Below are 16533 nucleotides of genomic sequence, written 5' to 3' on the forward strand. Positions count from 1 at the left end.
CTTTGTCAGTCACTGGATTAAAACAGCCCAGATCAGATCAATGAAAATGTTTCAGCTAAAATCTTTATACAGTGTTTTATATCAAGTAATTAAATTAAAGTTCAGAATTGAAAAAAATGCAAATTTGTGGACATAGGAAAGGTAAGGAAGCTAAGGATAACAAGCACTAACAAATGGAAAGTTGAGGTAAATGTGAGCTATGAAACATGAATGGCAACTAATAGAGCATAGACAAGAAAATGGACAAAATGTCTGTGAAGAGTACCTATTTACTTTATATTAAACAAATCTGAGTTATATCGCAACCTAGATAATCATTCAAATGTCACTATCACAGAGAACTGCCCTGACCATCTTATCCAAAATTACAACCCCTCCCTTCACCTAAGCACTCAGCTGCTTTATGCTGTTCTCTTTAGTACTACCATTTGTTTTGTTTTGTTTATTAAAATAGTTGATTTACAATATTGTGCAAATTTCTGCTGTACAGCAAAGTGACTCAGATATATATATATATACATATATACACACATATATACATACACATATATATGTTCTTTTTTTATATCATTTTCCATCATGGTCTATCCCAGGAGATTGGATTAGTTCCTTGTGCTATACAGTAGGACCTTGTTGTTTATTCATTCAAAATGTAACAGTTTGTAACCCCAAACTCTCAAGTACTTACAACCATTTAATGTATCTTGTTTACTGCCATCTTCCCCCTCCACCATGCCTCCAACTAGAATGTAAACTCCTTCCAGGTACAGATTAAATGAATTACATAAATTGTAGTATCAAAAAGAAGCCATATGGGAGAGCTAAAGAAGTTTCAGAGAAAACATTTTAAGTTATATATTCAAGGAAGCCACCAGCATAAGAAAAATGCCTCAGTCTACTCTATGTCTTATTCAATGGTTTATCCTCAACTCCCAGAACAGTCTTAGGCACAAGTGAGGGACTGAATTAAGAAAAGGAAGAACGGTATTCTAGGGTAAAGGGGTGGGGCCGTGAAATGGGGATAAACTTGGTACTTTCAGGAACAAAAAGAAGGTATGTGAATTACAATGAAGTGACGTAGTGGACCAGGAGATAAGCAATATAAAAGGAGGTCAGGGAGGTAGGCAGGGGCCAAATCATGTGGGACCCAGCTAAAGGAGGAAATCTGGATGTTATTTTAGGCATGATGGGAAGCCACTGGAGGGTTTTACACAGACAAGTGACCTGACCTGATTTGTGTTTTAAAGATAGCTCTCACTGCTAAGAGAAGTGAAAATAAGAATACTAGTAAGGGGCACAGCAGGTTAAGGATCTGGTACTGGCACTGTAGCAGCCTGGGTCGCTGCTGTGGTGCGAGTTCAATCCCTACCCTGAAACTTCCATATGCTGCAGGCGTGGCCAAAAAGAAAAGTAGGTGTTAGGGGGGATTAATAATGAATTTAGATTCTGTGGATGTAAGGAGAGATAAAGATTCAGAATATTTTTTGAAAGATGAATTGTTGGGACACTGCTGGTGGATTAGATGTGATATGTGACTGATAAAAGAAAAGGAGACCGAAGATAACTCCTAATTACTTGGCTTGAACAACTCAGTGACTAATGATATCTCTAAGAAAATAAGGAACAAAAAGGGCAGTAAGGGTCAAAATCGCCAAAATCAAAAACAGCTTTGAACATATTAATTTGAGGTATCTATTACATATTCAATAAGAGATAGTCATTAGAGTTAAGTATATTAATTCAGAAATTCCAGGGTTGATTGGTGCTGAAAATACAGATTCAGGAATCATAAACATATATACAGTATGGAGAAAGAAGGAGATTTGCAAAGAGAGATTAAGTCAGTGTCTTGGAGCACTCTAACACGGACGTGTTAGGCAGAGAAAGATCTGTCAGTGAGTAGGAAGGAAAACCAGGACTGGCTCAAGGTCACTCAACTATGCTAAATGCTACTGAATGGTCAAATGAAATACCAGAGATGTGAACATAAAATTAGGAAATTAGGCTCTTGGTAACTTTGGTCGAGAGTAGTCTCAGTAACATATGAAGAAGAGTGATTGAGAATAGGTTGAAAGTAGATAATTATTTGTATATATAACTATTGTTTTAAATAATTTCACACTTTATCTTTTTTTTTTTTTTTCTTTTTTCTTTTTTCTTTTTAGGGCCATACCTGGGGCATATGGAAGTTCCCAGGCTAGGAGTCAAATTGGAGCTGCAGCTGCCAGCCTACACCACAGCCACAGCAATGAGGGATCCGAGCCGTGTCTGTGACCTACGGCACAGTTTGCCACAATGCCAGATCCTTAACCCACTGAGTGAGGCCAGGATAGAACCCACATCCTCAGGGCACTATGTTGGGTTCTTAACCCACTCAGCCACAAAGGGAACCCTCTAATTTCATACTTTAAATTCTTTTAAAAGTAAACATGTTAGGAGTTCCTGCTGTGGCACAGTGGGTTAAGAATCCGACTGCAGCTGCTTGGGTCACTACAGAGCCATGGGTTTGATCCCTGGCTGCAGCATGGATTCAATCCCTGGCCTGGGAACTTCCATATGCTGCTAGTGTAGCCATATATATTAAAAATAAAAAATTTTGAAAAATTGAACATGTTACTTGCCAGTTCCCCCATATGACTTATTTCCCAGAGGGAAGGAACCATGTCATACTCATCTCTACATTCCTAAGAGAGTGCTGACAGATAGGAGGTATTTTTAAAAAAAGATAAATGACTAAAATACAACTTCAAGGAAATTTTCTGAGGAAGAAACTGTCTAAATACAAAAGAGAAACTTAGAGAATAAACTAATAATATAACATTGATTGACTAAAACCTATACAGACTTTTCACATTTCATAAGAATCTTTCCTTAGCCCAAATTCTAAAATCAACCACAGTCCATAATTCTGAAGACTTAACCACCCACTGATTCTTTTTCTATACAAATAAAATGTTCACAGAGCCAGTGTGAAATATAATCTCTGGATAAAGAAATATTATTTATAGATCTGAGTGATATAACTGTGATACCTATAAGCATGAAATATAGACACAAGTGTATTCACCCAAGTTGCTACCAAAATACCCTTGGTTTGATTTCAAACATCAGTTACATAAGAAAAAAACAGTTATTAAATCATCTTTTCTAAAAGTATTTGTTTACAAAATCTCTTAGTTACTACGTAAAAGATATGCCAAAACTCTATGTCAAAAAAAATTCTACGTCAAAATTCACACTTAAGAAATCAAACTACAATTCCATTGCTTGCTGTATCACTACTTCTGGAGAAATCAATTTAAATATCCAGTAATTTCAGTGTTTAGCTTACTTGAACTTACCTTAAGAAGTCAATTATATTCAAAGAATAAGATGCTTCACAAAGGTTTCAGTTACTAGATTATTAGAACCCTTGAGATTTCTCTATATTCTCTTGGCATTTGTTCTTACTCCAAAGAATAAAGTTACAAAAATATTGGCATCTGAAATCTCATTATCATTTTAAAGGTTTGAATATTAATATTGGAAAAATAAATTAATTAAAAATAAATTAATTTTCCAAGGGAGAAAAGCAACAACTTATTTTGAAAACTGCTAAACATACTTTTCCGTAACAACAAAATTAAGGTGTAATAGATTGGAAGCAGCAAAAGTCAGAATCTGAGGAAAACTAAAACACATTCTTGGTAAGATCTCCTATAAATCTTTAACTCTCCTTATCTTTATAAAGTAAGATATTTAAGCCCAAATTACCTAAATATGACTAGAATTCTATTTCTTCCCTTAATAACTACAACTAAAAAAAAAAAAAAAATCAGGGAGTTCCTGTTGTGGTGCAGCAGAAATGAATCCGACTAGGAAACTTAAGGTTGCAGGTTTCAATCCTTGGCCTCGCTCAGTGGGTTGAGGATCCAGCGTTGCCATGAGCTGTGGCGTAAGTCGCTGACGCAGCTCGGATCCTGCATTGCTGTGGCTGTGGTGTAGGCTGGCAGCTATAGCTCTGATTCAACCCGTAGCCTAGGAACCTCCATATGCAGTGGGTGCAGTCCTAAAAAAAATTTCAGTAACTTGAAATTTCAAATTTAATATTTGATCTTTCCTAAATAATAAAAGTTCAACCTATATATACTACTTTGGATTTTAAAATATAGGTAAACTGTATACTGTTTTACACAGTGACAAAAATAAATTTCTTTCTCCTAATGTTTATATAATTCTAAATACAAAAAAACCCTACTCACTACAAAAGAAAAAGATACTTATACATAAATTTACTTGTCTACTCCTTATTATTCCTAAAAGCCTTACATCATACACATGTACGTCTAACACTAGTTCAGGCAAATTCCTATCATCTTTTATATAATTCAAGGTGAAAGTAAAATCACTTCACCATTTAAATGTGTTAAATATTTTAACTATAACTGGTATAAAAATACCTACATTCTACATTTAATGTAATGAGTTCTCTAAGATGTTACAAGAAAGCAGAGGCTTGTCCTAAATATTATTAGCTTTGATGTCTCCTCCTCAATTTTCTCTAAAGGTCACCTTAGTTTGCATGCCGTCAGCTCCTCTCTTTCTACTGAGATGAACCACTGGGTATTAATGGAACCAATTTTTACTTTAATCTTATTCTGGATTTTTGGTTAATCTATTTAAAATATTTTAATATTTAATTCTATGAACACAAGTAAGAATGAGATAACTTAAAGTTTTTTTTTTTTTTTTTTTTTTGTCTTTTTTGCTATTTCTTGGGCCGCTCCTGCGGCATATGGAGGTTCCCATGCTAGGGGTCGAATCGGAGCTGTGGCCACCGGCCTACGCCAGAGCCACAGCAACGCAGGATCCGAGCCGTGTCTGCAACCTACACCACAGCTCATGGCAACGCCAGATCGTTAACCCACTGAGCAAGGGCAGGGACCGAACCCGCAACCTCATGGTTCCTAGTCGGATTCATTAACCACTGCGCCACGACGGGAACTCCAATTTAAAGTTTAAATAATTTTTTTACTTTGAATTTGGAATTAAAACTTCTACTTATAGAATCATTGACCACACTCATTCATTCAACATAGGTATTTTGGGCCCTCACAATATATGTATTAGCAATTAGAGATGTAAAAGTTAATAAAAAACAAGATCCCTGCTTATGAAACCAAGAATGTGAGGTCAAATATGTTAGAAGGCAATTATATTAACACAGTGATAAGTACTATGATGGAGAGAAGCAAAGAAAGATGCCTATGAGAACAAAGAGAAGGGTGCTTTTTCCTATCCTGGAGTCAGATCCTGAAGAACCAGCAGGCCTCAGTCTGATGAGAAATGTAGATAGGTGCTGGAGAAATGGGTCTCAGACAGGCTGATAACTGCAAAGGACCAAAAAAAGGGGAGAGAGCATGGTTCTTTACAGTTACTACGAACAGTTCAATAAAACTCATTATCAGGATCCAGAAGATACAGGGTAGGAAAGTTAAGCAAAAGCTGGATGGATCACAAAAGACTTTGTAGGCCACACAAAAGAACTTCTGTTAGACTTCATCTTTATGGAGAACACTAAAGAATTTGAAGCAGAAGAATACACAATCACATTAATTCACATGCCAAGTTATATTCATATTTTAGAAAGTTACCACTAACAAGAATATTGAGGATGAGCTGGGGGAGATAATGGTAGAAATCTCAAGATATGTGTGGTAGCCCAGGGAAGAAATGAAGACCTGAACAAAGAGAAGCAGTGGGAACAAAAAGAAATGTAAGGTAGAACTTTACTGTCCATAATGATAGCCATTAGCTACATGTGTCTATCAAGCACTTAAAATTTAGCTAGTCTGAATTGAGGTGTGCTTGTAAAATACAAACCAGGTTTTGAAGACTTATTATGAAAAAAGAACTTAAAAATGTCTTAATTTTTATATTGACTACATGCTGAAATAAAATTTAGCAGTAGGTATATATAAAACACCCTTGAGGATGGGGAGTAGGGAGAAGGGGAGTGATCTGAGAATCTGAGCAGAGTTGCCATGCTGTATTTTTTAAAGTGTTAGTTTTCAACAAAAAAATTATGAGACAAGAAAAAAAAAAGAAGAAGAAAATATGACCCATATTCAGGGGAAAAAGCAATCAATAAAAACTAACCCTAAGGAGTTCCTGCTGTGCCTCTGAGGCAGCACACATTCAATCTCCAGCCTGACTCAGGGGTTAGGGATCTGGTGTTGCCACAGCTGCAGCTCAGATTTGACCCCTAGCCTGGGAACTTCCATATGCCATGGGTATGGCCAAAAAGAAATAAAAAACAAAACTAACCCTGAAATCTCAGACATTAGGCAATGACTTTAAATCTGCTGTTTTAAATATGTTCAAAGAACTAAAAGAAATCATGTCTAAAAAACTGAAACTATAAGAACTATATGCATGAAATAGAGAAGATCGATAACAAGACAGAAAGTATTGAAAAGAACCAAATAAAAATTCTCAGGTTGAAAAGTAAAGGAACTGAAATAAAACCTCACTGGAGAGGTTCAAAAAACATACATGAGCTAGCAGAAGAAAGAATTAGCAAACTTGAAGATAGGTCAAATAACATTTACCACTCTAAGGAACAGAAAAATAAGTGAAGAAAAAAATTAACAGAGCCAGAGACTGTGGAACAAAATCAAGCAAAACAACATACATAATGGGAGTCCCTGAAAAAAATGGAAGGAAGGAGGAAGGGAGAAAGTGAAAGTGAGCAAGACAAAGTGTTAGAGGCAAAAAGTACGTCTGAAGAAACAATGGCAGATTCCAAATCTGAAGAAAAACACATTAAAAGTACATCAACTACAAACAGGAAAAAAGCAAAGAGATCCACATCACAATCAAACTGTCAAAAAAAATGGAGACAAAGAATCAGGAAAGCAGCAAGAGAGACTCAAATGACCACATACATGCGACTCTTTAATATGAATAATGATTAACATCCCATCAGAAACCAGAGGTCAGAAAGTAGATGGATAACATATTCAAGATGTTAAAACAACAAGATTGTCAACGGAGAATTCAGTATATACCAAAAGTATCTTTTAAATATGAAGGCAAACTTAAGACATTCTCTGATAAGCAAAAACTGAGAGATTCCTCACATCAGATATGCCCTACAAGAAATACTATGTAATAAGTAAATATAAAAGACAATACAAATATAATTTTTATTTTCAACTCTCTTCTACCTGATTTAAAGGAGAACTTCATGAGGCAATAATTTTTAAATTTTGTTACTGGTTTCTTAAAGAAGAAAGAAGCAATTTCTTTGACACTAATAGCACAAAGGAGGTAAGGGGAAATGAAAGTACACAGCAAAATTACTACATTCTGCTGAAACTAAGTTGGTAATAACCCAAATCACAATGTTAAAAATTATTAGTTGTAATCCCTAGGGCGATATATAAAAAGACAAATAACCTAATTAAAAATTGGGCAAAGCATGTGATTAGATATTCCCCCCAAAAAAAGATATACAAGTTGCCAAAAAAGCACATGAGAAGGTGCATAACATCATTAGCCACTGAGGGAAATGCAAATTAAAACTACAATGATACCACGTCACTCCGCTAGAAAAGTTAGAAAAGACAGAAAATAATAAGTGTGGACATGGATGTGGAGAAACTGAAACCCTCACGTGTTGCTGGCGGGAATGTAAAATGCTACAGTGCTTTGGTAAACAGTTCAGCAGTTCCTCTGGAGAATTAAACATACAGTTACCCTATGATCCAGCAATTCCATCCCTAGGTATATACGCAAGAGAAGTGGAAGTGTAAAACTTGCACTTAAGGAGTTCCCATCGTGGCGCAGTGGTTAACGAATCTGACTAGGAACCACGAGGTTGCGGGTTCGATCCCTGCCCTTGCTCAGTGGGTTGACGATCCGGCGTTGCTGTGAGCTGTGGTGTAGGTCGCAGACGGCGTTGCTGTGGCTCTGGGCGTAGGCTGGCAGCTACAGCTTCGATTCGACCCCTAGCCTAGGAACCTCCATATGCCGCAGGAGCAGGCCAAGAAATGCCAAAAAGACAAAAAATAAAAAATAAAATAAATAAAAAACTTGCACTTAAGTGTTCCTGGCAGCATTACTAAACAATGGCCAAAGGGTAGAAATAACCCAAATGTCCATCAACTGATGGATGAACAAAATGTGGTATTATCTCTATAATGAAATATCATTCAGTAATAAAAAGGTATTAAGTACTTATGCATGCTACAATATAGATGAACCTTGAAAACATCATGCTAAGTGAAAGAAGCTAGTTGCGGAGTTTCCATTGTTATAGTGGGTTAAGAATCCAACTGCAGCGGCTCAGGGCATGGGTTCATTCCCCACCCCCACTCAGTGGGTTGAAGGATCCAGCACTGCCCCAGCTGTGGCGCAGGTCACAGGTCAGTGGCTTGGATTCAATCCCTGACCTAGGAACCTGGATATGCTCAGGTGCAGATACTAAAAAGAAGATGCTAGCTGCAAAAAAAAATACAACTGCATAAAATGTATTTCATTTATATGAAATGCCCAGAATAGGAAAATCTATACAGATGGAAAGCAGATTAGTTGGCAAGGTCTGGGAATAGGAGAGAATGGGAGTAATTTTTAATAAGCAGAGGATTTCTTTGGGGGCTGATGAAAATGCTCAAATTAGTCAGTGATGATGGCTGTAAAATTTTGTGAACATACTAAAAAATGACAGAACTGTTCACTGTAAAGGGGTGAATTTTACAGCACGAAAATTTTATCTCAATAAAGTGGTTATAGAATCAAGTATGTAGTGTTTATAATACGCTACCTTTCATATATAACTTATATCTCCTCTTCTACATGTATCTTCTCATTTGTGCAAAAAGATAGGAAGAAAATAAAAACTAAATAAACCTAAAATTACTAAGACTGGTTACACATGTGGATGGTTAAATGGTAGAAAAGGAAAATGAGAATAGAATAAAAGGGATGAGGAGTTCGCATCGTGGCTCAGTAGTTAACGAATCCGACGAGGAACCATGAAGTTGCAGGTTCGATCCCTGGCCTTACTCACTGGGTTGGGGATCCAGAGTTGCCATGAGCTGTGGTGTAGGTTGCAGATGCGGCTTGGATCGCACATTGCTGTGGCTCTGGCATAGGCTGGCAGCTACAGCTCTGATTTGACCCCTAGCCTGGGAACCTTCATATGACGCGGGAGCGGCCCAAGAAAAGGCAAAAAAGACCAAAAAAAATAAAAAATAAAAAAATAAAAAAAGAATAAAAGAGATGAAAAATGGGAGGGACACTTCTAGACATACTGTTTTACAGAGCTGACTATTTAACACCACAGTAATGTTTCACAAACCTCTATTAAAAAACAACCAACAGTGGGAAAATAAAAAAATTAAAAAAAAAAAACAACCAAAATCAGCTAGGATGGGAGAAGAGCTCAAAATGGACTAGAAATAATAACAAATAACACTAATTGTAATTCAAATGAGTAACATACCACGAATGAAAAAGGTGGATAAGAACATAACTCCAGAAAAGAGTAAATTGACTACACAGTACAAGACTAAAGACAAAAAGAAGTGTACACAATCCTATACTCTAGCAAGTAAATATATTTATAATAGCAATACTTGGAACTATACTTATGCACATACCAGATAACTAAATTGTAGATGAGAGCTAGGTTTTCCACCACTGGAGAAAGCAGCTACAAATAAGGAAAAGTGAAAGGCTAGGCTGAACCTTAAGTTAGTAGATGTGAACTGATGTAACAGTATGAATTCATGTTTTTAATACATATATTATTTACACACACACAAAGATACATACGGAAATACAGATATGTGAATGTACACAAAAACATAATTTCTTACACCTGTCTGTTAAAAACACCTAGAAGCAAAGATACCCCAAAAGCAATGAGCACTTTCACTGCTGAGACCTTAGTTTCTAAATACTATTCTGAAACAAAAGTAACTCAAACTCCTTGCAGAAATGATCAATTCAGGGCTTAAGGAGGAAAAGTAAAAGACAAACAAGATAGTAAAGAAATGGTCCAAAAAAATGATGTGGCATGTTGAAAGATGAACAAGACCAAATTCAAAAGAGTTCCCAACAGCAAATTCAGGACAATTTCAGCAATAAACAAAAATTAAAATTCATGTGTCCATCCAGTATTAATAAACAATCGAGGGAGTTCCCGTCGTGGCACAGTGGTTAGCGAATCCGACTAGAAACCATGAGGTTGCGGGTTCGGTCCCTGCCCTTGCTCAGTGGGTTAACGATCTGGCGTTGCTGTGAGCTGTGGTGTAGGTTGCAGACTCGGCTCGGATCCAGCGTTGCTGTGGCTCTGGCGTAGGCCGGTGGCTGCAGCTCCGATTCGACCCCTAGCCTGGGAACCTCCATATGCCGCGGGAGCGGCCCAAGAAATAGCAAAAAGACCAAAAAAATAAATAAATAAATAAATAAACAAACAATCGAATGAAAGAATGAGTACATGAGATAAAACAGCTCTTCCCTACAAAAGAATTCCCATTAAAAAATGTAGCATAATGGAAACCGAAAAATCACTATTAAGGCAAACAGCACAGTAATAACTGTGAAAGAGAAGACTTATTGACAGCAGATAAAGGTATGATTAGAAATAAGTTTTTTGCTTAGTTCAACAAAGGACTAGATGAGTTCCCGTCATGGTGCAGTGGTTAACGAATCTGACTAAGAACCATGAGGTTGTCGGTTCGATCCCTGCCCTTGCTCAGTGGGTTAAGGATCCGGTGTTGCCATGAGCTGTGGTGTAGGTTGCAGACGCGGCTCAGATCCTGAATTGCTGTGGCTCTGGCGTAGGCCAGTCAGTGCCTACGGCTCCAATTAGACCCCTAGCCTGGGAATACCCATATGCCACGGGAACGGCCCTAGAAAAGGCCAAAAAAAAAAACAAACAAAAAAGGACTATTATCTTCAATATACAACTCAATTAGACAAATAACCCAATTTAAAAATGGACCAAAGATTTCAACAGACCACCAAAGACCTATAAATGGCAAATAAGCAGAGGATAAGATCCTCAGCATCATTAGTCATTAGGAAAATGCAAAACTGAAAACACAATAAGCATATCTACAATTCCACTAGAATGGCTAAAATTAGTAAGCAAGGCCTTCCCAGGCGTTAACGAGTATGTAAACAACTAGAATTCCTATACACTGCTGAAGGGATCATAAATGTTATCAACTGTGCTGGAAAACAGCTTGGCAATTTGTTAAAAAGTTAAACATATGCATACCTATAATTTAATCTAAGTATTTGCCCAAAAGAAATGTACTCATGTGCTACTATCATTAAAGTTTTTGAAAGTTTACAAAGAAAAAAGCTGAAAAAAATATATCCAAATTTCAACATTGGTTGTATTTTGCTAACTATTTGGAGGTAATGTACTTACACTATTTTCTATTTTCCAAGTTATTACCAAGGAACATAAAGCATTTTTATCCAAAAAAAAAAAAAAAAAAAATCACATAGAAAGAAAATGAAGCTACATTCACCGAAAGTCAGATGTTCTTTATTTTCCATTACTGTAAAGGAAGAAATTATATGAGGTAATTCTTTTTTTTTTTTTTTTGTCTTTTTAGGGCCACACCTGTGGCATATGGAGGTCCCAGGCTAGGGGTTGAATCCAAGCTACAGCTGCCAGCCTACACCACAGCCACAGCAACTAGGGAACCAAGCCAAGTCTTCCACCTAGACCACAGCTCATGGCAATGCCGGATCCTTAACCCACTGAGTGAGGCCAGGGATCGAACCCACAACCTCATGGTTCCTAATCGGATTCGTATCCGCTGCGCCACAATGGGAATTCCATAAACAATATTTTAACTCAATATACCCAAGACATTATTTCAACTTGCAATCAATATAAAAATGAATTTGAGATTTTTTTATATCCTTTTCTTCAAAGTAAGTCTTTGCAAAATCCTCTGTGTATACCCTTTTCCAAATCTCAGTTCGGACTAGCAACATCTCAAGTTCTCAATGGCCGTTAAGTGCTGATAGCTGCAGTATTGGATAGAATTAGACAGTCACTTGATAGATATGCTGCAGGGGGAATTAGAGCACTGTATGCATAATTTGATTAAATGACTTAATACATCTTCCAATCCTGAAATCTTGTAAAAAAATACAAAGATAAAAGAAGTATCAAGAACATACTTGAAATTTTTAAAGGATTAACTTAAGTCACTTTAATCAGCCACTACTGTGCCTTGTGCACTCATGACATATATGCACGCTGTACACAGGATAGCCATTTTGTCAAAAAATTCAAACAATCTCTAGTATGTCTCTCAAACTAGCTCTTTAAAGACATAAATATCATTTTTTGTCAGAGTATTGAATCCCAGAGTTCCCAGTGTGGCACAGTGGAAACGAACCCGACTAGGAACCATGAGGTTGAGGGGTTCGATCCCTGGCCTCGTTCAGTGGGTTAAGGATCAGGCGTTGCCCATGAGCTGTGGTGTAGGTCGCAGATGCAGCTCCAATCCCGCACGGCTGTGGCGTAGGCCTGCAGCTACAGCAACAATTCTACCCCTAGCCTGGGAACCTCCATATGCCACAAGTGTGGCCATAAAAAGACAAAAGACAAAAAAATAAATAAGTAAAAAAGAATATTGAATCCCATGGCTCATAAAATGTTCAATATTCATTATTTGCCTAATAAAAAGAAATGTAGTAGAAATAAAGTATTCATTGATAGCTGTTTTTGGAATTTTTCCCTATAGCTTACCTACAATACCATACAGGAAAAACAGAAATTCAATTTCTGTTATGGACAAATTGTGTACTCCCAGAATTCTTATGATAAAGCCCTAATCCCAATGTAACTATGTCTGGAGACAGAGCCTTTAAAAGGGTGATTAAAGTTAAAGGTCATAACAATGGGGCCCATCATATGAGACTGCTATCCTTACAAGAGGAAGATACCAGAGATACCTCTTTCTCCCTCCACAAGCGCACAGAGGAAAGGCCATGTGAGGACACAGTGAGAAGGCAGCCATATGCAAGCCAGGAAGACCCTTCACCAGACAGCAAACCTGCTGGCACCTTGATCTAGGACTTCCCACCTCCAGAACTGTGAGAAAACAAATGTCTATTGTTTAAGCCACTCCATCTGTGGTATTCTGCTATGGCAGCCATAGCAGATTAATAAAGCTCCTAAGAAAATACTTATAAAAAACATTGTAATGCAAAATGGAGTTCCTGTCATGGCACAGTGGAAACGAATCCAACTAGGAACCATGAGGTTTCGGGTTTGATCCCTGGCCTCGCTCAGTGGGTTAAGGATCTGGCATTGCTGTGTGCTGTGGTGTAGGTTGCAGATGTGGCTTGGATCTGGCGTTGCTGTGGCGCTGGCATAGGCCAACAGCTGTAACTGAGATTCAAAGCCTAGCCTAGGAACAGCCATACGCCACAGGTGTGGCCCTAAAAAGACAAAAGACAAAAAAAAAAAAAAGAGGCCCTTAAGGGTGGGCTCTAATTAATCTGACTTGTGTCCTTAGAGGCTGCAAGGGTATTAAACATCGGAAGTCTTTCCAGCATCCTAAGAACCACTAACCACTAATATACCACTAATTACAATCATGAAAAAGATATGTAATTAAGAATACATAAATCCAACTTCAGTTATTGATATAAATTAACGACTTTTTTCCCTCCTAGCTAATCTGACTAAATTAATCATAAACTAAGCATATTTATTTACACATTTTTAAAATTTTTGGCACCTGAAGCATGTGGAAATTCCCAGGCTAGAGATAAAATCTGTGCCATCGCAGCAACCAGAGCCACAGCTGTGACAACACTGTATCCTCAACCCACCTTACCACAAAAGAACTCCTACACCTTTTAAAATTTAAAATAGTTTAAGAAGTTCTTGCTGTGGTGCAATGGATCTGATGTGTCTGGAGCACAGGTTGAATCCCTGGCCCAGCACAGTGGGTTAAGGATCTGTTGTTGCCACAGCCACAGCACAGGTCACAAACCGAGGCTTGGATCTGATCCCTGGCAAGCATAGGTTGCAAACCACAGCTTGGATCTGATCCCTAGCCTTGGAACTCCATATGCTGCAGGGTGGCCAAAAAAGAAAAAAGTTTAAAATGTTGATGCTTGAAGGTATATTTGTTACTGAGAAAAATTTCCTTGTATAAACCCTAGAATGCTACTTGTAACATAGGAGGTAGTATACTGGTTATTTTAATAATAGTATAAACAGAAAACACTGAGATAAAATTACTATGAAGATTCTGCCTCCTTTTATACAAATAATGATTTCACTTAAAATATTTTGAGTATTCTGTAAAACTGATTGACAATATATACCAAAACCCCACTCAAAACGAATTCTGATTCCCATCTGAATGGCCAATCTTAATATATAAGGATACAAAATGTCACTCATATAAACACCAGCTTGATGCTTAATTTTAAACAGCTCCTGCCATGTAATGTACCAGTATAAATTTCTAATAACCAAACATTTCAATACAACTCAAGAAAGTGGTAGAGGAGTTCCCGTCATGGCGCAGTGGTTAACGAATCCGACTAGGAACCATGAGGTTGCGGGTTCGATCCCTGGCCTTGCTCAGTGGGTTAAGGATCCGGCGTTGCCGTGAGCTGTGGTGTAGGTTGCAGACGCGGCTCGGATCCCGCGTTGCTGTGGCTCTGGCGTAGGCCAGTGGCTACAGCTCCAATTCGACCCCTAGCCTGGGAACCTCCATATCCCGCGGGAGCGGCCCAAAGAAACAGCAAAAAGACAAAAAAAAAAAAAAAAAAAAGAGAGAAATAGAGCTTTTATTCAATCACTAAACATGAAAATTCAAAGCACAAATGAATAAATTTACAAAAACCTTGAAATGCTTATTTTCCATTCTAGTAGAGACTCTACCAGACATGCCCACTTAGCTGTCCCCCAGGCCTCACGATTTCATGTTTTAAATTCAATTTAAAACCTATTTCAAAAAAAAAAAAAAAAGCTGATAAAACCTATTTCAATAAATGATATCTACCCACCACCCATTCACTCAAGTCAGAAAGCTCAGAAACTATGGATTCATTTCTTACTACCTACATCCCCTCTTGTACTACTTATCTCTCAACCATCGCCTGTATTTCATGCTCCCTGCTACTGCCCTGGTTCTGTCCTTTATCTTGCAGTCCTAAAACTGCTAATTACTCACTCTCAACTCAACAGCCCCATCTTGGTGCTTTATCCATCCCTACTGAATTATCACAACTCTCACAGTTACCACTCTTCTTTTAAAAACTTTCAATAGGAATTCCCTTATAGTGCAGTGGGTTAGGGATCCAGCCGTTGTCACTTTAGCAGCTTGGGTTGCTGCTGTGGTGCAGGTTTGATCCCTGGCTCGGGAATTTCCACATGCCAACAAATAAATTTAAAAATAAAATAAAACCTTTCAATAAAAAACTTTTAAATCCTCTGCACAGCACATCGGATCTCTACTTACCTCTCTAGCCTCACAGCCTACACTACCATGATTTCTCAGCCTAGTGTAGGCTTCCTCTTCCTCTGCCTAATCTCGCCTACCTACCTTTGAAGACTGACTTTTTCTAGTTTGGAAAAGGTAGCCTGTTCTGTATTTCCACTGTACACTCCACATACCTTTAAACAATATCACAAATGATTTACTAAGTAAATGTCAGATTGAGAATACAAAAGTGAACAAAATATAGTCCTTGACTTTCAAGAAACTCACAACAAAGGCAGAAAAGTAAGTAATCAACTGCCGTATGGTCTGATCATTTTTTTTAAGCTAACATCTGAATGTATGGAATGTGCCAGGCTAAGGACTTGCCATGTATCGTCTAATTCAATTCTCCAATAACTTTATGATCCCCATTTTACAGAGAAGCAAAGAGAAAAGCTGTTATTTGTCCAAGGTTCTGCTAAGTTTTAAGAGATGTGAATCCAGGTCTGAGTCCAGAACCTAAGCTCTTAATCATCATGACTTCTATTTCCCCTGTCACAACATTTAACTCAGTTTTCCCAGTGTCTAGCATACAGCAGGCACAAGACATACATTTGTTAAATGAATGGATTTGTGTATTGAAGCCCTAAGGTGATAATGACTTAATATCAATACTACCACTTTTAGCAGATAATGTTATTAGAGTTCAAAAGCTCTGAGATTCTAATCACCCGAAATGATCAATGTCCCAGCTTACTCATCATGTCATGGTTTATAATAACAAAGTATTGGAAATAATAGTCTATCAGATGGGGACATATTAAATAAATTATAGACTATCCATATTATGGAATTATGCAGCTATATAAAATAAGAAGAATGCTCTACATGTACTGCTATGAAATAATCTAAGACATACTAAGTAGAAAAAATTAAAAGGTGAGGAAGAATGTGTACCTGATGCTACCACTGGTTGGGGCTGGAAGGATAGACAGTTTTTATTTGTATACACAAAAACCATCTTTAGAAGAACATTTAACTGTTAGGTTGCCTGAGGAGTGCAAAA

General features: G+C 37.5%; 1 protein-coding gene across 6 annotated transcripts in view; it reads right to left on the minus strand.

Moving 5' to 3' along the window:
- The window catches only part of SEPT7 (septin 7), a 100729-nt gene that overhangs the window by 76615 nt on the left and 7581 nt on the right, over positions 1-16533 (minus strand). The window contains exon 2 of one of the 6 annotated variants that reach the window (XM_013990840.2): positions 14472-14476. The exons of the other annotated variants lie outside the window; for them this stretch is intronic. Within the exon in view, the coding sequence (XP_013846294.1) occupies positions 14472-14476 (5 nt within the window). The remainder of the gene's footprint in view (positions 1-14471; positions 14477-16533) is intronic. 6 annotated transcript variants of the gene reach the window in all.

This window comes from Sus scrofa, chromosome 18 (genome assembly GCF_000003025.6).
Source record: "Sus scrofa isolate TJ Tabasco breed Duroc chromosome 18, Sscrofa11.1, whole genome shotgun sequence".
Classification (NCBI taxonomy): domain Eukaryota; kingdom Metazoa; phylum Chordata; class Mammalia; order Artiodactyla; family Suidae; genus Sus; species Sus scrofa.